Source organism: Syngnathus typhle, linkage group LG19, assembly GCF_033458585.1.
Source record: "Syngnathus typhle isolate RoL2023-S1 ecotype Sweden linkage group LG19, RoL_Styp_1.0, whole genome shotgun sequence".
Taxonomy (NCBI): domain Eukaryota; kingdom Metazoa; phylum Chordata; class Actinopteri; order Syngnathiformes; family Syngnathidae; genus Syngnathus; species Syngnathus typhle.
Genome location: NC_083756.1, coordinates 4,756,256 through 4,778,393, shown reverse-complemented (window position 1 = coordinate 4,778,393; position 22,138 = coordinate 4,756,256). Strand labels below are relative to the sequence as shown.

The window sequence follows — 22,138 nt, the reverse complement described above, 5'->3', positions numbered from 1 at the left end:
TGGTGTTGAAGAAGTGGTTGCGAGGCATCTACAGGAGGGGAGGGGGGGGGGTGTTGAGAGTCTTGGAATAGAAACTGGAAAGCAACACTAAACCGACAAACACCTCTGGGGATGAAAATATTTTGATGGTGAAAAATAACAGATAATCCGCCACCCCTCGAGAGAACATGTGGTTTGGGCCCTTTCACCTTTTCACCTCGCAGCAGACAAGACGGACAGAGCGAGGTTGATTCGGGGCGGGGCAGGCGCGAGAAAACAATGTCGTCTTTCAGCTGAGCCGTAACGTCATCTCGTGGAAAGTGAGTCGCAGCGCCCCGGCTCAACGCCTTCCGTCCGGTCACCAGACTTGGGACATCTTGCTCGGATCATAGCTTTCATTGAGTCGCGCGTCTTAACGGCTGACTCGGGGCGAGAAGAACAATCTCTGCTTTTTCTTTTCAGCCCCGTGCTCTCTCGCAGCGGAAGGCCGTTATGCAACCGAGGGCCGGCGGCAAGACGTGTGAGCAGGCGACCGCTCCTGGAGACCCGGCAGGGTTCAAATTGACGGGCGGTGGCTGCGAGGTCACGTGGGCCTTGAAGCGGAAGAGACGCACAGAGGTCTGCCGAGGTCGACATGGGGGCATCCAGATTGAGCGACAGATGGTCTCGTCGTGCCGTTGACTGAAAGGGAGGAGGGAGGGGGCGAGCAAGGGCGTTTGGCGGATGTCGACGCTTGTCGCTGCGCCCAATCCCATTCTAATCCGCTACGGCCGCCTTTAATGACCCGGCGGCGGCAAACGCGCCTTGACCACGCACGCACATAACTACTTGAGCATGTGGACGGACGCCATTTGTTTTCACTCGGGCACCTGCAGAAGAGGTGGCACTCCCACTTGAAGACGGGATTACAACGTAGTAAAAGCGGTGATTAAAAGTATACGGCTGGTCTTTTCGGGAAGCTAACCTGCTAGCTTTTTTACGTAAGCGGCACGGGCGGCGCCAAAAGGTGCAATGACTGAGCTTTCACGGAATGGCAACATTGGCCTCAATTGCTGTTTTCTTTCATCGGGCTGTAAAAAGCACGTCCTGTAGTGCGCACACAGCGGTCTTTCCAAAACATGAGCCCCCGTGGAAAATGTCAGCCAGTAAAAAAAAACATCGGAGCGGAGCGCAAATAAATACAGCACGCGCGTGGTGGCGAGTGGTCCGAGAAGGAAGGTGACGCAATTGGGTGGGCTGAGCGTGGAGAAGAATGGCGCAAGTATGTCGACAAGCACTGAGTCAGCCTGCTCCCCTCTGTCGCAGTCCCGCCCAAAACCCTGGCCCATCTGGAAAGCCGACTGATTGAAAGCAGTTGGGGCTCGCCGTGAGATACGCACGCTGGAATGTCGGGAATAACGTGGCCTCCCAACTCGTGCACGTGTTTAGCTGCAGCAATCACCTCGCAATCAGAGACTTGATTTACGAGCGCTCAGGTGTGCGGGATAGCGCTCGAAGCAAAGCCGTTCCAGCCAATCGGACGACCGAAAACCGAGAAAACCCAAACGATAAGCTGGAATATTTTTCCCGTTTCCTTCCTTGCGCTCATGGCGAGCTTTGACAAAAACACCCGACCATCCATCCTGACATTTTCAGCAGCCAGCCACCCAGAGCCCTTTTGGAAAATAGATGAACTGGCCATTATTGGGCATATTTTCATGAGCCAATGCAATAAAAAAAAGAAAAAAAAGAAAAATTGGCTGTTGGGTCAGAGACTTGAAGCGTACAGCGGCCACACCCGAAACCAGCTGGAAACAATTACGACGCCTCATCTTTTCCTTCTCGGCTGCATCTCTTCCCCCCCTCCTTGACACAATGGTCTCCTTTGCCCCCCCTCCCTCAATCAACACTGGTGAGCCACTCTGCGTTTGTCTTTGGCATCGCCGAGCTTTTCTTTTTTAAAAGTAAAGTAAAAGAGAATCAACAAGAATCACCGTGCACGGGCGCCAAAGCTCACATATTGGGCTTTCCCACAAGATGCTATCCAAGATAGCAATTGGTGTCAAGGACGTCCAAAGAAGCCGTTGGCTCTTCTGACAGTCGGGGGTTGGGCATAGGAGGAGCTCGGCGGGCTTTAAGGCGGCAACACTTTGAGCTAGCAACGTCTGCATTGCACCAAAGGGACGCTCGCCGCCCGCCGGATTCCTTCTTGCTGCTCGATGACAGAAGAAGTGGCGTTACCACGGTGACAAAAGGCGTCAACATGCCCACATGTGCTCCCAAGGAGCCGGCCAACATTCTTCTGGCGAGCGTGTTGCCAGTTTGATGACGCTTCTCCCCTTGCTTTCCTTTTCTCTTTTCACAGCCACTGGAGCGCTTTCATATGCTAATGCTCGGAGCGATCGTGCGGGCCAACACTCTGGAATGCTGCTCCACAAAGGAGAAACGAGACGGAAGGAGAGTGCACAGGAAAGGCACACTGGACGCCAAGTTGATGCATCAGCCCCCTAAAGGCTTTCCAATGACAAAATGCGTTCCAGGATTGGAATCTTGCGTTCGCAAATTCACAATTGAATTGGGCGCGGCCTTTGGATGATGAGGAGGCGACGTGCAACTCAGCCGGGACAAAAACAGAAAGAGGTGTTCGCTTGTAAACAAGGCCGTCCGTCTTCAGCACCTCAGACAGCAGTTGACCCGGGCAAAAAACAAGAGCCCCATCAGTTCCACGCAAAGAATTTTCCCAAAATTGAATCAGGGCTGGCCGGGAGCGGCACGGCCGACGGGTCTTTCTTAACGGCTCATTTGTGGGCCCAAAAAAGGCTACAATGGCTCGCCTGTCTGAGTGTTCAGTCCAAGGACCAAAACAGCACAGAGGAGATTACTTGTGAGTGACAAACAGAGCCCTGGATGTGACGACTACTCATCACATGCAATATTTGGAAATTGACCTCTTTGGGACTTTTGTGCTCTTCACAAGACACCAACGTCACTTCTACAAAAGATGGTCGGAGCCGGGATCAGTGAGCAGACTGCGCCAAAAGAGCATTCCCATTGGAATCAAGTCAAAGATATAGCAGCAAATAACAAGGCAGATTTTGTTAGTGGACCCCGGATACAGCGGCAGGCAGGCACGCAAGGGGACACTGGGAGGTCAGCATGCCAGGCACGCCAGAGTTTCCACTTGCCGCATCGCTCAATGAATGCCGGCTATTAATACAACCGCAGATACGGGGGATGCCATTGCCGGAAAGCCCTGGGAGGCAGAGTCAGCGCCACATGCGGACGCCACCGACCTCCCTTACCTGACCGTTCCAGGCACAGTAGAGATCGCAGACCTGACTCCACTTGTTGCTGAGCACGCAGTCCAGAACATTCATATGCGACATCTTGCCTTCCTCAGAAGAAGCAGATCAGCCCTGACGCCGGTCTTCAGCTTGGAGTCGCAACTCGGGCAGCGGCGCCGCCCGGCCGAGCCACACAGACAGGCGGCCGGCGGGTGAGCGCGGCATCTCTAGAGCCGGCGGCCGGGGGCGGCATCTCCGGCGAGAGGCGCGTCAATTAGCGCACGTTAATGATTCCGAGGCATATTCCAAAGCCCCTCCCCCGGGAGGGGACGTGCTGTCAATTTGTCTCCGGAAACACGGCTGACACATCGTCATGAGACCCCCGCGACACCAGCGAGAGCCAGGCTGCATTTGCGCTACTCGGTTGTAGCGGCTGATCTCTGCAGCAGCAGCAGCAGCAGCTCACGGCCGCAATGCAGGACTTCACCTGGGCTGGACTTATAGGCTCCTCCCTCACTCCCTCCCTCCCGGAATCCATCAAAGTGATTGATTGAGGTGGTGCAGTACACTCCTAAACCTCCTAAAATGCCTGAGAAGCCGTGGTTGATGGCAAAGTACAAAGTGATTGTGGATCTGAAAAAAAAAAAAATAATAATCAAAGAGCTAGGTGGAAAAAAAAATAGTAGCATCCATCCATCCATCTATTTTCTATACCGCTTGTCCACACGGGGGTCCCGGGCATGCTGGAGCCTATTCGAGCAGATTGCAGAAAAAATAGTAGCAATGAAGCAAAAACAGACAACTTGGCTGCGGCTCCCTGGATTTCTTCATGGAACAGAGGAAGAAGACCTGAGTGACGCGGGTGGTTGGAAGAGACTGCGGGGGCCAGCAAACATTGTTTACGTTCCCGGTCGCTCCCTTTGAGAGAGCGCAACACCACCCAGATGGTTGCGATTGGGCATCTTCAGGAAATGCTTGCCACCAATGAGCAGTTGGGAGCCAGCCCCAGGGGCTCTTCAAGATCTTCATTCATTTCAACAGACATCAATGACGCTCATGTACATGTGACGTCACGGCAGGAAGAGCGAAAACGAAGAGATGGAGGCTTTTATTTTTTTTGTTTTTTAATTTTTTGCAGAGAAGCACAGAATGGCCAAAGCCTCGAGAAATCACTGACAAAAATCAGGCAAAAAGCGCCGCTGACTTTCCAGCGATGACAGCGTCAGGCAATCATGTGGATTGCTGCCAGTCGCTGCAAAGCTTGCACAGACGTGGCGGGTTGTTTTTTTTTTTTTTTTTCAGCCGCTTACATAAGGCTCCGCCAACAACAAAGTCACACACGTGCCTGGCTAAATGTCACACTTAAAACACGCAAAGGGTCGGGAGGCGGGATCAGCCGACATTTGGAAGTCACGTGACCGTGCGCGCAGAAGGAAGCCAGCTTCCATCTTGATGCGCGCTAAATATAGCACCATCAAAAGGAAAGGCGGGAAAAGAAGGGCAAGGGAACGAGGTTATCGGGCCGGCTGAGCTCAAATTAGAGCAACCCGCCGCCATCCGTCCTCGTGAGCATGGAAGGGGGTTGAGGAGAGTCTTGCTGCGATGGACTTTGGTTGCCACGTTCTCTCGACTGTATCAGGCCTATGACCTTCATCCAAACAACAACAATCTGCTTTCTTCCATCCAAATACTTTTCCTCTGCGTTACGGGGTCCGCAGCGTTTTCACGGCTCGGGTGGCGGTCGCTGTGTGTGATGCAAAAGCAGGGAGGGGAGGGTGTGTGGGCTTTCAAGACGACGCCCCTTCTCCATTAATGAGGCGCGATGGGAGGGGGGCGCTTTATCCCGCCCGGGATGTGTCATTAAGGAAGGGTGGGGGGACAGGGGGCGCTCGGTGAACCTTGACAGCTTCGACGTAAACAACGTGATGATGTCACGGCATTGCACTTGCTGCCTGCTATTTATTTACATTGTTAAAATGCGGAACGTTTTTTGCATTTGCTATGCTCACAAATACTTAGCGAGTGAAGAAATACCGCAGCCCCGACACGACAAGGCCGCGCTTTGGATTCAAATCCCGACCACCAGACGACGAGGTGGATGTTCTCACCAGTCCAGCGCAAACCTTTGACTTCAAGAACTTCATTTGCATTTTTTCTTGACGGGCGAAAAAAAAAAAAACTGAGATTTTATTTTAAGGCCTTATTGCCCAGCCGAGTAAGAGGATTACGACACAGGCACGCACGCATCCACAGGCGCTTGATTCCATTTGCTGACGATAATCCAAAACATGGCAGCGCCACTGACCTGTGACGACACGCGGTGGGTCCGAGCTGCAGACCCACCATGATTGCAACGATGTAAGCGCTCGGGTCGGCGCGCAGAAGCACAAAGGCTTCCGACTGAAGGAAGATTAGCGGCAGGAGCATAAACGTCTCTTTGTGCTGCTCTTTTTTGCTCTTAAACAGTTGTCATGGAGGAAAGGGAAGGCGAGGCGAGGGACGAACCCACTCAACCCGGACACACGAGCCGCATCACACGCTGGTGAGCTCTGTGCCTTTGCATTCCCCAGGAATGAGAATGCTGCGATTGTGTGTGTGGAGGGGCAGGAGGGAATAAATGCGAGCTCAGTTAGATTGGGCTCACGTGGATGACACTTAAGCTCCGAGAAATCAACAACTTATTGCCAGAAGCTCTTTCACTCTCTCTCTCTCGCTCTCACCACTCCATTGACCTACCTTGCACGGCGCATCTCGGAGTCGATGCTCCTCGCTCCCGCGCGCCGACATCATTTTCACGTCAAAACACTCAGGTGGGACAAGTCCGTGGGGGGCCGCATGGAGCTCGGATGGGTGAGAAAGGCCAAAAAGAAAAATCTGAATCCACGCCCTCCTCCTTCCTCATGTCCGGTAGAGGTGTCACTCTGAACAGGAACAGTGCACATGTGAGGACTCCAACATGGAATTCCAAAACATGACGACGACATTGTGATTATGTCTGCAAAGCGGGACGTTTTTTTTTCTAGGTTGTGATGACCCCACTTGGACACTTGAAAGAAGTCAAGTATTCACCAATGGGAGTCGGGGCACCGTGAAACCACAAATTCTGCCCTACAGTCATTTTATTTTAATTTAGTATGCAGGCATATGTGAATAAGGGCATATTTCATTGGCATAAAGTGTGCAGACATGATGCGTGAAGATGGTTTCCATAAAGTGTGCAGACATGATACGTGAAGATGGGCAGATTATGTTGGCATAAAGTGTGCAGACATGATCCGTGAAGATGGGCAGATGTCGTTGGCATTAAGTCATCTGGTATGATGTTACCTGTGGGCAATTTGCAAATGCATGCCCGTGAGCATCCAAAGGCAGTCGAGCAAGAGGAGTGACATTTACGTCACGGTTAACCTTGCACAGTGTCGCTTTGTAGTGATGCCGATATTTGCGTGGTTATTTCAAAGTGGGCGGACGGACGGATGGATGACATCTCCACGAAACTAACACAAATGGGAGGACGATGCTGTGCTTGATCCACATGGCGACTAAAAGCAATCTTTCCAAAACAAGGCTAGCGAGCATACCTTTTATGAATCCAGAGAACGAGGGCCAGGCGACGGTCTGCGGACGCAGAGCCTTCGGTCCATGTTCAGTCGGCGGTGGCTCCGGAGAGCAGAGCGTCGTCTGCCAGGCGCTCAGCCCGCCAGCGGAGCCCCTGCGGCGGCCGCGGCCCGCTGGAGCGGCTCGCTCCCTGCTCGGCTGGAGAAAAAGCGGAGGCTCGAGCAGCGAGAGACGCCCCTCGGCGGGCACGCATTCCTGACGGCGACCCGGCCAGAACGGAACCTCCGCTGTTCATTCATCTCCAGCCCTAACCGATCATTAAAAACAATAAAAGACGACAATGATAACAATTAAAACACGGAGCGAGACGAGTAATCCAGCAAGTTCCCCGTTGGCTGCGCGACCATCTGTGCAGAGCTGGACAACTGGCTTGATGAAGCCCCGCCTTTTGCCCCGCCCTTTGCTCGATGGCGGCCAATCGAGTGACCAGTTTAAATTTGGAAGTTATGCGACAAGCCAATCGGACACCGTGTTACATAATAGTTGCTATTAAGAGCAGAAAGTACCACAACAACATTGACCCATGGCAACTTGCGACACTATTCGATGGTGTTCCGGTGTCTACTGAGCTTGTGTTTGTATAATTTGTTTTGTTGATGCTATTTAATTGAGCTTATCGGTCAATGATCTGTTCTCATCCTTTTACTCTTTGTTATTGTGTCACAAATTAGATGTAATGTGCACAATGGTTGTTTTAAATGAAGTTGATTGCTTGATAATCATACTGATGCCTATTCATAGAAAAACTGCTCTCTTCCTTTTGCCAGAGCTCTAGTGCATATTCTCTTGACTTCCCCTAAATAGGGAAATAAAAAGAGCATTTAAGTGCTTTCACTATATAGGAGCAAATGGAGACACCCTGTGCATGTTGCCCAGCCATTACCAAGTGCAACTTCATTTATATCGGTAGGGCAGGGGACTCCAGGGAGCCAAAAACAAAAAAGGCTGTTGGTGGTGGGGTGTGGTACGGGTGCGGTGGAGGCAGGAGGAGGGGGTGCTGCACGCAGCTGATGTCGACCATAACAAAGGGTGACAGTGTTTCGTTTGCAGGCTCCTCAATAGACGGCGGGACAATAGGACCTCCTTTGACCCGCACGGCTGCCCTCAGTTTCAGGGGGGCTCGAGCGCTATTGTCTAAGAAGGGACCCCGTTTTCAGACAATAGACAACTTAAAGCCCTGTGAGCACCCCGCCAGTGTTCAGCAAGTGATGCCAAACACGGCAAGGGTGCACAAAATAGCTCAGCCGCCATGTGAATCATTAGGCCGTGTTGGGGGAGATCATAAGGTATGATTCACTTATCTTAACCCCCCCCCAACCCTTAGCTGCAGTTTGATGTTTGGTGATAAGGCCGTGAGACTTTTGGCCTTTTTTTCTTATCGCTCACACTCTTCAGTTTGGAGCCAAAGTAGGAATGTAATCATCTCTCCAAACGCAGAGTCACGCGGCAGCTCGTTTCGGATGAGTTTCCGGAGCTGAAAATAACAAGAAAGGAAAGAGTGCAATGGCGGCAACCTGGAGGGCGGGCTGGCCTCATTGTGCATTTTTCACCTACCTCTTATGAATCCAGAGACGGAGGGCCAGGCTTTTGTGCACTCGAGCCGAAGCCACATCACGTATGCCGCCATCTTGGTGTCAAGGGACTGAAGGGAGGGCACGTTTTCAGCTTCCTTTCTTCGGGTTGATGATAAAGGCAACGTGCAGAACGCCATCCATGTTGGTGCTTATTTGTATTCCATAAAATGTGTCGACTATGGAAAGAAAAAGTATCTCTTCTTCCATCGTTCTGTTCGGGGGAAGCGTGGCCCTGGAAAGAGCCCCCCCCACACACACATTTGAGCATGCGTTTTACAAAATGCTTCAAAATACAGAATGATGAGGGTGTTGAAAATATGGATTTTGAAACACAATCCTGCAGTGTTGCCCGATTGGATCAGATTGGAAGGCGCCTGCACAGAGTCACAACGGAACAAGCACATCATGTGTGTGTGTGTTTTCTCTGAGTCAGACCTCTGGATGGTGCCAACTTGAATAATCTCTCACCATCTGCCACCAACAGACTCAGCCGCTCTGCTTTTTCTTTGGCGTTTTCGTTGCTCACACAGTAAAGGCTGACATGTACATTCAAAGATGTGTATTTTGTCACCTTTCTGCAGAATTCTTTCCCCCATCGGGATGTTGAGTCAAATCTTGTACTTCTGCTTGCCGGTCTTGCTGATGACAGATATGCTGAAAGGAGAAAGAGAAAAAAAAAGGGGGGGGGTGATGTCATCCCACATTAGAAAAGCCCCAACCCACTTGGGATGGGCGGGGTTCGCCTTTGACTGACGGTGACTCCAAAAAAACGCCAAGTGTCATTTACGGAAAAATGACTTGATTGTCGGAGTTGCAGCCTGTCTCCTCGTGAATGTTTGAGTTGATGCAGTTTTCAAGCCACACATGCATGCATGCACGCACGGATATGAATTTGGCGGAGTGTGTTTGTTTAAAAAAGAGCAGATAAGGGAGGATGCTTGTGCTGGACTGATAATGAGGTCTGACATTCCACACTGGTAACCCTCCTGCAAAAAAAACCCCATGGCATATACTCCGCCCAGCAGAGGACGTAAGTGGTTATATGCTCAGGGCTTCCCTTTTTCGTGGACAGTAGTGGCGGTATTTGAGTGACAGAATTCTCCTCTTGCTCTTCATGTGATTTATCCAGCATCAACATGACTTTATTTCCCTAATACGTAACAGTGTAGGGGCCAAAATGCTTGTTACAGCCACTAGACGTCACTGTTGTCATTCAGAGGGGCCAAAAATTGCAACCAGGTACACAATGACAACATTAAGGCGCGACCCGGTATTTAATGACTCGTTCGAATTAAACTACCACGGAGTTTATGGTTGTGGTCATCTTGTGGACATTTTAGTCAGACGCTGGAGCACGAGTCTGACGTCAGCCCTCCTCCCCTAACACCACCGGCCTCCGCCCAGTGAAAATTGAGAACGCCTGACATCTAGTGGCAGAGACAAGAATGACATGCATGACATAACATCAGGTTATGAAGCAGTCTGGCCTGCTTTGGACGTAAATTTTGCGTGGGGTGGGGGGCCAGCTTCAACGCAGGTCTGCTTTGGCCTTCGCGCAGGGTCCCGACTATTACCTTTGCAAATAAAATAGATTAAAGTAATAATAATTGAAATGTCAGGATGTGTGACCAAAAGCAGTCAGAGTTTCAAAGTAGAGTTGAAAAGATGAATTTTAGCTTCCAAGAACAAGAGGATTGATTGAGTTGCGTTAACCCGGAAACTCCTCACTCGCCTCAGGCTAGTCCGCCCGGCCAGAACCTGAAGGGGCCTCTAAATTGCCAACTCCCCTCACAGCGATATGACAAATAGAAAACCTCTTTCCGGCCCATTTCTTTTCGGGGCAGGGGTCGTAAATATTGCCAGTGGAGAATACGAGAGCAATTTACCATTGCCCAAACGAGAGGGAGGACTGCTTCTGAGGTAGAAGAAAAAAATCTTTATTTGAGGTTATTAAAAGTTTTACTTTGTGTGCTTGACATCTTGCACGAACAAGCTGACCAAACATGCATGTTTAGTCGAAGCTATATTTGAAGGTGAACAGTTCAGTTTGACAATATTGTCGTTAGTCTCTGTGTGCCCTGTGATTGGCTGGCAACCGGTTCAGGGTTCCCCCCGCCTACTGCCCGATGACCGCTGGGATAGGCTCCAGCCCACCCGCGACCCCCGTGGGGACAAAGCGGTAGAGAAAATGGATGGAAAATTGCGTTGGACATTTTCGCAAATGCAATCCACGACCAGCGTCACTAGAGGGCGCCAGAAATGTTCGCACAATCCTCACTGAAGGCCATTTGGGCCACCTGTCTCAGGAAACTGAGAGGATGATTTGCAAAAAGATGTCCGGTTTCAGTTGTCTCTCGTTGGGTACCGTCTTCTTTGGGACGCTGGTGGGGCTGTGGTCGTCTTGCAAGTGCAGTCTACCACGGGGTGCAGGATGCGGGTCCAAGTGGCCTAAACAATGAAGTCATTCAATGCCAAAAACTGTGACAACTCACACACAGACATGTCCAGCCATTTTTGTGCAGATCAGAAACATTGCCATTTCATGAATGAATTGTAAACACCTGCGATTTAAGGAGGTGCAGCTCATCTCGGGCTTTGGAAAGCTTCTTCTGCAGCTCAATGTATTTGTACTGGAGCTTCTCCCGATCTCCTCGCTCCTTCAGGAAGTCCTCCTTGAACACCTCCGCCTGGACAAAAAAACAAGTGTGTCAAGGCACAAATACACACACGTGAATGCAAGATGATGATGACAAAAGCTAACCTGATGTTTCCAGAGGTCCTCTGCAGATCCACGACTCTCCTCGAATGTCTGAAACGGATGGAGTCTCTCCTCAAGAGCCTTTGGGGGGCAAGCAAAGCAACCACGATTCCGGGAGTCATTTTACAAATAAAAAGAAAATCATGGCAAATCATATTTTGAAATGAAAACATTGTACTCACTTTATTGAGCCGGCTGATCTCCTCCAGCTGTTGCTGACCCTTTTTCGTCAGAACATGGTTGTGCGCCCGGAGTTCTTCGGCTTCCGTCACAGCTTTGTGGAGTTCAGAGTTGACAGGCTATAATAAATTAAAAATACATATTTTAAAATTTATATTGTTGAATTGTTAAAGGCTTCGTGTATATAACACGAGAAAAATAAATGCAGGTAAGATGCAGGTCTTATTTTTGTCCACTAGAGAGCGCCATCCTCACGTTCTACACTGGCGTGCCTATTGAATTGAGTGGCTTCACGTGAGCCACACTGCGGCAGTTGAGTTTTAAAGCGTTTAATTTGGGAGCATTTGTTCAAAAAAGGAAGTGAATGTTCACACGACACAGAAATTCATATATTTACCTGAAGTTTTTCTCTCTTGCATGGTTTTGTTTGGTATGTCTCTTTCACAACGTCGCTGTGATCTCGTCGCGATACCCGGAGACTCAGAAGCTGTCAAAAATCAAATTGATAATAATCATCTTTCTTTAATAATGCTCAAACATCATTCAACCATCCTGTTAAAAAATGGAATCATAACAAATTGGGATTGAATTTATTCAAATGGTTTTGCTTAAATAAATAAATGACTTGCTATTTGCTAAAAAACGATTTACCTTCTGTTGGTAGAAGGCCACCATGATGTTGTACTCTTTTGCCCATTTCTCATTGATGGTCAGCAGCTGAGGGGAAAACAAACAAGGAGATCCTCAACAACCCCGAAGCACTTTTTCAACTAATATCATTCAAGAAAGAAACCGTATTAAATTACAATATTATAACGGTTATATTCAAACGAGAATAAGTGCCGTGAAAATGAGTATATTTGAATCATCCCTATCATATACAAATTACAAATAAAAAATTAAAATGCAGAATATAATAAACCATTGTGCAGTTTCTGACGGAACCACATGCTGCTTAAATCTTTTTCCTCACCTCTTGCCGTTGCCTCTCCAGAATGGAAATCTGCGCTTGCATGCTGGATGGAGTCGTGGCTCGACAAAAGAACGAGAATCTATTTGACTGCAGAAGGAAGCGTTGAAACGTGACTTAATGGGCCCTGGGAGTTCCTCTTTTCACACTCTTGAGGGTTGCCTTTGAGAGACTTTACGGGAAGAGCGCCATACACAAAAAGCACGTTGACATCATATATGACATGACTCACACAGCATTTGGGGTTTGGTAACTGAATCATCGTTATCGGACAAATCAATTTGATTTGTTCGTTTTAAGGTATCATGATATCGATTTCTAAATATACATATTCCTGTAGCTGTTGTTAAATAAATCCAATGTGGCACAGCGATAGAAAAGAAAGATTTAATAAGAAACGGAAACGCTCACCAATAATGACGATATGCAGCCGCTCACGATGCACACACGCCTTTTGCCTTATAAACGGAGGAAAACGTGCATGCGCGCGCACCATGCGCGCACACGCTGTTGACCCACTTTGTGGAGAAAAGTACAAAGAGCCAGTCATAAACGTCACTTTTATGGCACCAATCGTGACGCAGGTAGAAACTCGCCACTGTTGAAAAAATGCTCCTCCAAGGGGTTTTATTGGTTCGTCAAATAAGAATATTTTTTCACTTTCAACTCTACAAGTCATCCTGCTACAAATCAAACGTGATTCTGGTCATGCCGGTGACTTCCCGAGTGTCGCGCTTGTACGTTTCCCGGCTAGAGAACACATTGTGCTCTTGAATCTTGACAAAATCACACGAGCCCGTCATCTTTCGCAATCTTGTGCTGCAAAACGCCGTGTGAGTCACCCAGCCCCGTCCATTCATTCCAGGAAGGCGGCCAAGAGCGTCGGGGGGAAACCCGCAGCGGGGTGACAATCGACAAGAAGAAAGGCAACATGTGGGGTCGCTGATAGAGCACTGGTGTCAAACTTAAGGCCTGGGGGCCAGATACGGCCCGTGACATCATTTTATGGGGCCCGCGAAGACAAATGCATCAAATTTGTGTCATTACAAGAATTGCAAATTGTCTTCACTTTTAATATCTTTTTAAAAAAATATTTGACCAGTTTTTACTTGTCTGATTTGAAAACGAGTTATTTGTCAGTTTGTTTGTAGCTTTTACTGTATATAATATACATTTATTTGGGTTGACAGTCATAATGGCCCTCCGAAAGAAGCTATGACTACAATGCGGCCCGTGAAAAAAATGAGTTTGACACCCCTGCTGTAGGGATACACTCCCTTGTCTTATGTGCAGGTACCGTGAGTTTGACGAATGACGATGTGTGTGTGTGTGTGTGTGTGCGTGTGACAAAAAAAAGTAAACTGCTTGAGGCCTCTTGTCGAAAGAATTTACAGAAAGACAGTTTTTTTCTCAATTAATTACAATATTTATTCATATATTATCTTCCTCATCGATTAACACATAGTTCAGGACAAATGAATGTGAACTCCAGCACATCACTTAACACAATCTACATTTGTACCATATCATCTAGCGTCAACGAAGGCTTATTGATCGCTTACAATGGCAAATCATGAGGATTCAATCAATACGGACCACTTGGAGACACGGTCAACAAGACATCTAAACGGCAGCGGCGGGTCGTTGCAGCCGGAGGCCCCCCCGGGCCAAAGACAGAGCGAGGTTAAATACGGAAGCCCAGCGTGGGGAGGGGGAACATGCAGCGGCGTTATATGACACTCAGGCAGAAGCGGCGTAGAAAGCAGAAGAACATCCAGGACGAGAAGAAGAAGAAGAAGACAGAGCGTAGAGGCGGGGTCGGCATGCTGGCGGCACAGAGACGCGCGTTTTTGTACACCAAAGCCCTAAGACGACAATCATATGCTGGACATCACGCCAGAGCTACTTACAAAGCCAAACAAACACTTGACGAGCCATACGCAGAGACATGGAGATACAGAGCGATAGATAGATAGATCGATAGATATAGATAGATTGATATTAAGGTTCCAATACAGACAAAAAGAGACACTACGTAAGCAGGCCAAGGCAAGAAAGCGCATGCACGCACGTGCAGAGGAAGCCGGACCGGAAGCAACGAACCGCTTGGCCGTTAGCGCTTGGCCGCTAGCACTAGGTCGCTAGCCATTAGCGCTCCATTCGTCGTCACCCAAGCCTCAAGTCTCGGAAACATTACACAAATGCAAATACGACAGAAAAAAGCACCAACAAAAATATTTGTAATTGCCTGCAAACGCCACAAGATGGCAGCAAAGCAAGATTAGTTCACCCTGACCAAACAAAGACTTGTTTGACTTTGGAGGCAGTTAAGGCGACCTCTTCTGGGGCATTCCGCCCGCCATATTCAAAACAAATCATCAATTAGCACATTTGTAAGCCGAATCACGCAACACAAACACGGGCTGCTGTGCGTGTGCTTTGTGCTCGTAGGCTAAAGTGCACAAGCCCCGCACGAGAGCAAAACATGTGTCAGGCGCTATATTCAACAGATAATACCAGCAAAGTTGGACGAGAAGGCAGCAAAAGGACGCCACAACACAGGCAAAGGTCACGCCGCCACATAGGACAACACAAAGTCCTTCCAGCTCACTAAAGTCACCACGACGGGCAAGAACGCAAGAACTTATACATTCAAGTTGACATGCTAGATTTGGGAGGGGGCAAAGTTTGGAGCTCAAAGATGGGCCTGCTTGCAAAAATTGAATCAAATGTGTATGGAAACTGGTTTGCATCTGAAATACAACTTTAGTGTTTTATCTATAATTCAGTCAATTCGCGCAGTTATTGAACGACGAAAATTAAAACACGGCAAATTGTTTTTTTGTCACAATTGTATCAGATAAATGAACTTTGCAGGTCGTACCGTGCGTGGAGCGCGCTTTGCCCAACCCAAAAATAGCAGTCAACGTCACGAACCTTCTCAGCTTTGACGTATTAGCGACACGTTTGCACTATTTACACTTTACTGAGTGAGAGCAAAAAGGGATTGTGGAGCTAATTGTGCTTTTCTTATGACCAGTCGCATGATCAATATTGCTGTAGAATGAATTAAGGGCGACCCCCCCTCCCCTACATTCCCACATGAGCTATTGGCATGCATTTGTTTCACAGCTGGCATCAACACTATGAGTCACCGGCCCTTCATTAGCATTGGCAAATTAGCCATGGTGCTAGCGCTCGGCCTGGATGACCACGGGAGGGGAGCAAAGCCCAGCGTTTTGTTTCAAGAGGACAAATTCCATTTATACTACAGAGGATTTTGTCGTACCAATGTCAAAACGATTAGAAAAATAATGCTAATATGACATATTGCACACGATCACATATTAGCACAGTTAAAGTCACAGCAAATCTATGGCATTTGTTGATTGGGACAAGACTGGCGGACAGAAGCACTTGTACAAAGCTTTGGACCGCATCAGTCCGCAGCAAAGCTAGATACAGATAGACGTGTGTGTATGTACATATCTATAGTTATGTATTGAATATTGCGCTTGTTGTTGTGTTGCTATCCATTTCCTCGTACGGCATCCAAGTGCAAATTCGGAGCGGCTCCGCTTTGTGCCACAATTGGCTCATTTCCGATTGTGTTTCACATTTGATGTTAGCAAGAAGCTAGCGGGCTTTTGTTTTCTGCATTTTGGAGTTTAATAAGTCAAATTGTCTTTAGTGCACCAGTTGGACCTTAAACCTCGATTGGGAGGGAAAGACCTTTGCTTGATTACGTCTATATTTTAAAGTATGTGGGACGGGTGAAACCATGGGAAGAATTTGGCTGGAAATTGGGTCTAGAGCATCCCCGCGCCATTTTGAAACGGCAGATGGAATCTAAGGTTAGCTTTGAAAGGGGGTAAAGCGCAGCGGCGAGTTAGAGCGAGGATGGCCTTTAGAGATCCTGGCCCAGACGCTCGATTTCCTCAATGAGGAAGTCGATGTCCTGGAAGGTGGCGGCCGGGTTGGAGATGACCATGCGGAAGAAGTTGACCTTATCCCCCTGCGGCTGGTAGCTTACCATGGTGGTCCCGTACTCCATCATGCGCGCCTTGATCACCGGTGCCACCTACGGCGTGCGCGCAAACGGTCACAAAGTCAAGGTCATTTCAGAAAACGACCCGTAGCTAACACCAGCTAACGTTTGTCCTTGATGTCAATATTCAGACTCTTAATAAAAACAGAAATAAAGCAAAGCAGCCTTTGTTCCCGGCTGGCTACTTTAGTGAGAATGGGTTGTTCAAAAGCGCTACAATAGCATTAGCGGGGTTAGCGCATTACTGACATACACTTCACCTTATGCAAGCGTTTCTTCTTCTCCTCTTTGTCGTCCAGGCAGCGCATGCCGGGCGGCAGATACCAGAAGCAAACGTTGGTGTGCTGAGGCTGCGTGGGCAACACACAAACAAACAAACCCAATTGAGATTGCGTTTCCACTTAGTCACGCCGGCCGATGAAATTAATTCCACCTACTTTTCCGTCAAAGACCATCTGGTATCCTTCCCTGTCCTTAATCTTGTTGTACAGGTACTCGGACAGCTCCAGACACTTGTCGATCTGCTCCTCAAACCCGATGGTGCCCTGTGAAGGGCGGTACGATCGGTCATATGGCAAGGCGTCGCCGCCGCGGTCCTCACCTTGGCCCTCCACATGAGCCACAGCTTGAAGATGTCCACATGACGTCCGCACTGCAGCGCCTTGTCCCCGGTATCATAGGACAGGTCATAGTGCTTGTCCTGCTGGAACAGGTAGCAGGCGTGCATCTGGTTGCAGTTCTGCATCAGGCCCTGCCACAAGGGAAGTACGGTACTTTGGTGATTTTTTTTTTCCCACTGTCAGTTTGAAAGCAGGTAAGTAGTGTGGGGGCTTCAAACTTGCCTCCTCGCGCACCAACAGGGCAGAACACTGCAGCGGCACCGACATCATCTTATGCGGGTTCCAAGTCACCGAATTGGCTCTGCGGCAACAACATTATGTTGGGGTCGGTTAGCCAGCACTTGGGTCGGGCGACTCGATCGGATCGCCAAGGCTACAAAAGAGGCCACCCTGGAGACCTTGTGAAGCAGACTTGCCTCTCAACGCCGTCCAGCTTCCAGCGGTGTCTCCTGGACATGAGCAGACTTCCTCCCCACGCACCCTAATGTGACAAACGCAATAAATCAAACCTTCGCCATCTTGCGCTTACTGACCACACAAAACAACGGCTGGAGCGTCATTTTAAAGTTGATCTCTTTCGGGTTGATTTTGTCAGCCGTAACTTTAGCCAAATGATCCTGATTGGGACTTTGCCGTTCGGACTAAATTTTCTTTAAGGGGTAGAAAAAGATGATGCAAAGGAAGAGGTCAATAATGGCGCTGGGTGATTTCTAACTCGGGCTCACATTTTATCAAAGCAATTGGCATTCGTCAAAGCCACGAACGACTCACGTCCACGTGCATCCAGACGTTGTACTTCCTGCAGATGTCGGAAATGGCGATGAGCGGGTCGAAGGCGCCGTAGACCGTGGTGCCCGCCGTGGCGCTCACGAAAAACGGCACAAAACCCTGTGCGAAATCAGACCGTGGTATTACGTTTGCTTGGACGGCAACCGGCGCCACGGCAGCCGACGCTTTACCTTCTCTTTGGCCTCCAGGATTCGCCGCTCCAGGTCAGCAGGGATCATTTTGCCGCTGGAAAAAAAATAAATTCAAATTGCTCATCATGTTGCGGCATGACATCGTGGTTGTTTTCAGTCCACGTAAAGTGGCACGCAACCGGTGGAGGTACCAGAATGAATACGTTCAGTACCTTTGGTCGGCCTTGATGCAGATGACGCTTTCGGTGCCGATGCCAAGAGCCGCTGCTCCTTTCTTGATGGAGAAATGACTCTAGGGAAGATGAAAACGTGGAATGTGACGCCACTGCCACGATTTACATCCTGATGGGCACGCTTGAAACCGCGGAAGCCCGTCGTTCTTTTTGGGAAGGCTCGGGAACTACATCACCGGCATAATAATGATGAGTACAGATTAAATATGATTGTTACATGTTCGGAGGTGAAGGCCGCCAGCCTGGGAACGGATGACATTCCTTTCTCCTTGACTTCAGGGAACATCTTGAAACGGGCCAGCAGCATGGCGTACATGTTGGAAATGGCGCCACCTAGCGGACATAACAAGCATCGCAACCGACGTGCTTTAGCGTTGAAATCATGTCGAGAATCCAAAAATAAGTGTCGGCGTTAAAAAAACACGTCGGTATTTACATTTTGAAATGAAAATATTCATTTCGACACACTCCTGCCAACACAAACCGTATTTTCATTTTTAGATCATGTTAACGTTTCTATTCCAATATCCCCATATGGAAACAAATGAAATATATAAGTGTGCAGCATATCAATATTTGTATAGAGCATGTATCAACGTAGTCAAATCCAATCCTGCAAATAATCTTAAAAGAAATTCAAGCATGCTGAGGAGGCTCCCCAATTGGTTCACGTTAATTGGCTGCCCTATTTTCTTTCTTTCTTTTTTTATATGCGAATGACGCTGACGGTGCGTATGTGCGGGTTCGTGCGCAGCGCACCAGGCGAGAAGATGCCGTCGCCGCGGCCCTCGTGCCAGCCGATGATCTCGCGCATCTTCTTGAGCGTCACGTACTCCAGCAGCACGAACACCGGAGCCACCTCGTACGTGAACCTGCGTGGTGACGTCAGAGGCACGCGCGTCACTCTCCCTTAATCTGACGGACACTTAATTTGGGATAGGAAAACGGCATCAAACGTTGAAGAACGCTCTCTAAATTTGTGATCATTTTTTACTGTTATAACAGGGTGAAAATATTTGCAACAGCTCTTCATGCAATTTTGGAAGCTGCACGTGAACGCCACGTGAAGCAGAATGCATCTTTTAAAAATGTCCGGGATACATTGTGCAAGTGTACCTAATAAAACATCAAATTCCTTTATTTGACTTTACAAGCTCCTTTTTTTTTTTTTATGGATGGAAACAAAAATGTAGCCAGCGGTGAGGAATCATTTCACACGGACGAAAACTAGAATTAATTCGATCCCAAAACCAAAAATTCAAAATGTAAAAAAAGCATCAACCGTAAATGCATTTCAGTGAGTGAGCTTTAACATTTCTATCAGTCGCATAAAAAGTACATTTCTAGTCATGTCTGACCGCAGAGGTTATAATTAATTGCCCGCAGGCTTTTTAAAGTCACTGTTGGGCCAGTGGCATGGGGCTTTATCAGCCCAAAAGCAGACATGCACGCTAAATGGAGCCGCTGGATTTAATTTCACAGCCAATTTTCTCCCTCTCTTGTTCCCATGGGGATGCAAGGAGGGAGGGGCGGGGCGGGGCGGAGAACAAAATAGAAAAAGAGTGAATGGGTGAGGGGGGCTAATTCTCCTCTTTTTGTTCATTTGACAGCAAAAAAAAGGGGCAAAAGGAGCACGCGCGCATGCTGTACAGGAAATGAGGATGATGATGAGGATGATGAGGATGATGAGGAGGAACCGCTTAAACTCACATGTTGGTATTGGCAGTGGACGTCAGCCAATCAGCAGCAAGGCCCACCATGTCCAAGCCAGTGGAGAGCTGGTTGAAGTACCTGGGGTGGGCTGACGGAGGTAAAAAGCTTGACACACACACATCTCACAGGAAATGAACGGCAAAATCAATTATCAATCATGTGCGTTACAATCCAAACGATGCATTCTGTTGTCATTTGGTTTGTTGCAGCAGCACAAAAACATTTCTCATGGAACGTCATTTTTATCTATCGATCGATTTATCTGTTTTATTTTGTGGATTTGCAGCAACTGAATGACTTTTTTTTCAAGGTGGTTATAATTTTGAAATATTGTCAAGCTATTTTTTAGATCTGGAGCTACAACGCATTAAGTGCTTAATGTGTATTCTAGGTTTCAATTATATTATTTTACGCACGTCGAGTACACAAAAAGCGATCGTTTGCGTGTTGTATATTTTTTTTTCATGACGTGCTTTAATTGGGCCGTCAGCTGCGCGTGACTGCATAATCTGCAGATGATTATCTTTGGAGCTTCAGAGGGATGTGGAGGAGGTCCATTTAATATTTCATTTGTCCAAAAAGATTTTTTTTTCTTCTTTTTTTGTGCGGGCGAGCTCACCTGTCTTGATGGCGTACTTGAGGGTGGCGCGGCAGCTGATCAAGATGTCGTCCAGCGTGCTGGGCTCGTGCTGCAGCTCCCAGTTGTTCATCTGCAGCAGCTCACTAGGGTAGTGGAAGTCGATCACTTTGGTGTCGCGGTCGAACGACTCCACGATGTAGGCCAGCAGGATGTCCACCACCTCCTGCAGGAAGCTCAGGGTCCTGGCGTCTCCGTCCATGGCCGGGAGGAGGTCTTCGGAACAAAAAGGAGAGGGAATTTTCCCCCCTCACATCTACCGTAGTTCTAAACGTTGATCGTTATTTTTTTTGCAGCAGAATAAAAAATAAATCAAGGTGACCTCTCTGCAGCAGAAATCGTCGATTTCAGGGTGCATTTAATTCATCACATGCTAAAATAAACGATTTAAATCATAAATGTCATGTATTGAAATGCAAGGTCGATTATATAACCAGCGCAAAGCTATTTTACCATAAATATGGTCAGAAGAGGCCCAAGAAAATTAGTCGTGCTTCTGTTTCAAATCTTCGGGCTCTTCGTTAATGATTGAGAATGCAGATTTTTGTTGGTTTAGTAGGTGCGTTCACGTGCGGCGCACCTGTTGAGTAGAGGTCGGCGAAGCCTTGCACGGCGGCTTTGGCGCAGTCGCAGCTTTTGTTGCATCCGCAGCTGCCCTCCGCCGCGTGAGGCGGCTGCTTGGCGGCGGGGGGCTCGGCTGCACCTTTGTCCCCCTCGTTCACGTTCAGGAGCGCTTCAACGCATGCACACGATCGGCACAATTCGACTCAAGACAAAAAAAAAAACGTGCAGGAAAATAACCATTGAACTGGACGTACCACATAATTTGGATCCGAGCCCTCCGGAGATCTTCTGGGCCGCCGCCTGGCACCAAGCCCGGGCTACAAAAGATAAGAGGACGCGCAACTTGAAAAAAGGCACAAAAATGTCATCCGACTGAATGTGACGTAAGGTACGATGAGAATAATATTCCTAATTAAAAAGGCGATGCGAGGCCTGCGTGAATGAATGCGCAATGCACTCACGAGTGTTGGGACTCTGGCTGCCCGAATTGTCCCCCGCACCGAGGGACCAGAAGCCCGGGGACGCCATGGCTCAGGAGCACGCCGAGTGTGGCGTGCTGGTGGTGCGCGACGTCGGCGGACGCGCGCACATCCACGCACACGCGAGGAGAACCAAAAAAGAAAGGGGGGTGGTGGGGGCTATCACGACGCTTCTTCCCTAAACAATTTAAATGATCTCACACACTCCTTGGGAAATGGGTTGTCCAGGAAGAAAAAAAGTCGTTACATCCTTAAAAAAAGATGACAAAACCAGCATGCGCGTGGAGGTGCAGGAATGACATCCATTCTCACGTCACCCGAGGAAAGAAAAAAAAAACGCATTCACTAGCAGGTCATGCCGAGCCGCGAGGCGTCGTGACTCGCACACGGCTGCTCCACTTTGCCCTCCAAACGCGCACCGAATGCCAACCGAACCGTCTGCCTGGGGATGGGGGGGGCGGCCCATAGGGCGCCGGCGAGCGGACCCTGCCCCCCAACGCCAGAGAGAGGAGAGGAGAGGAGGCTTTTTCTCTCGCTGCAGCGTCACAGCTATTACTCCAAAAGTATTTCAGACTCGTTACT

At 48.7% G+C, this 22,138-nt stretch overlaps 2 protein-coding genes and 1 long non-coding RNA gene across 3 annotated transcripts; all 3 read right to left on the bottom strand.

Annotated features, from left to right (window-relative positions):
- Nucleotides 1–8,202: 8,202 nt before the first annotated feature.
- On the bottom strand, nt 8,203–9,295 carry LOC133143497 (uncharacterized). Its single transcript, XR_009710433.1, has 3 exons — nt 8,903–9,295; nt 8,415–8,808; nt 8,203–8,334 (listed from the first exon to the last, which is right to left on the bottom strand). It is a non-coding gene; the product is annotated as an uncharacterized LOC133143497 (long non-coding RNA).
- Nucleotides 9,296–10,355: 1,060 nt separating this feature from the next.
- Nucleotides 10,356–13,092, bottom strand: LOC133143952 (TNFAIP3-interacting protein 3-like). Its single transcript, XM_061266247.1, has 8 exons — nt 12,754–13,092; nt 12,346–12,514; nt 12,024–12,089; nt 11,770–11,859; nt 11,375–11,491; nt 11,196–11,273; nt 10,996–11,121; nt 10,356–10,882 (listed from the first exon to the last, which is right to left on the bottom strand). Exons 2-8 carry the CDS (start codon nt 12,385–12,387, stop codon nt 10,778–10,780), a joined length of 624 nt encoding a protein of 207 aa, XP_061122231.1. The 5' UTR covers nt 12,388–12,514; nt 12,754–13,092; the 3' UTR covers nt 10,356–10,777.
- A 697-nt stretch (nt 13,093–13,789) lies between these two features.
- Nucleotides 13,790–22,037, bottom strand: gad2 (glutamate decarboxylase 2). Its single transcript, XM_061266242.1, has 16 exons — nt 21,539–22,037; nt 21,332–21,394; nt 21,094–21,246; nt 20,496–20,729; nt 19,874–19,964; nt 18,923–19,035; nt 18,381–18,496; nt 18,143–18,222; nt 17,970–18,024; nt 17,782–17,898; nt 17,427–17,491; nt 17,233–17,311; nt 16,992–17,141; nt 16,828–16,935; nt 16,651–16,740; nt 13,790–16,423 (listed from the first exon to the last, which is right to left on the bottom strand). The coding sequence occupies exons 1-16, from the start codon at nt 21,603–21,605 to the stop codon at nt 16,250–16,252; spliced, it is 1,755 nt and encodes a 584-aa protein (XP_061122226.1). The 5' UTR covers nt 21,606–22,037; the 3' UTR covers nt 13,790–16,249.
- Between the last annotated feature and the right edge of the window lie 101 nt (nt 22,038–22,138).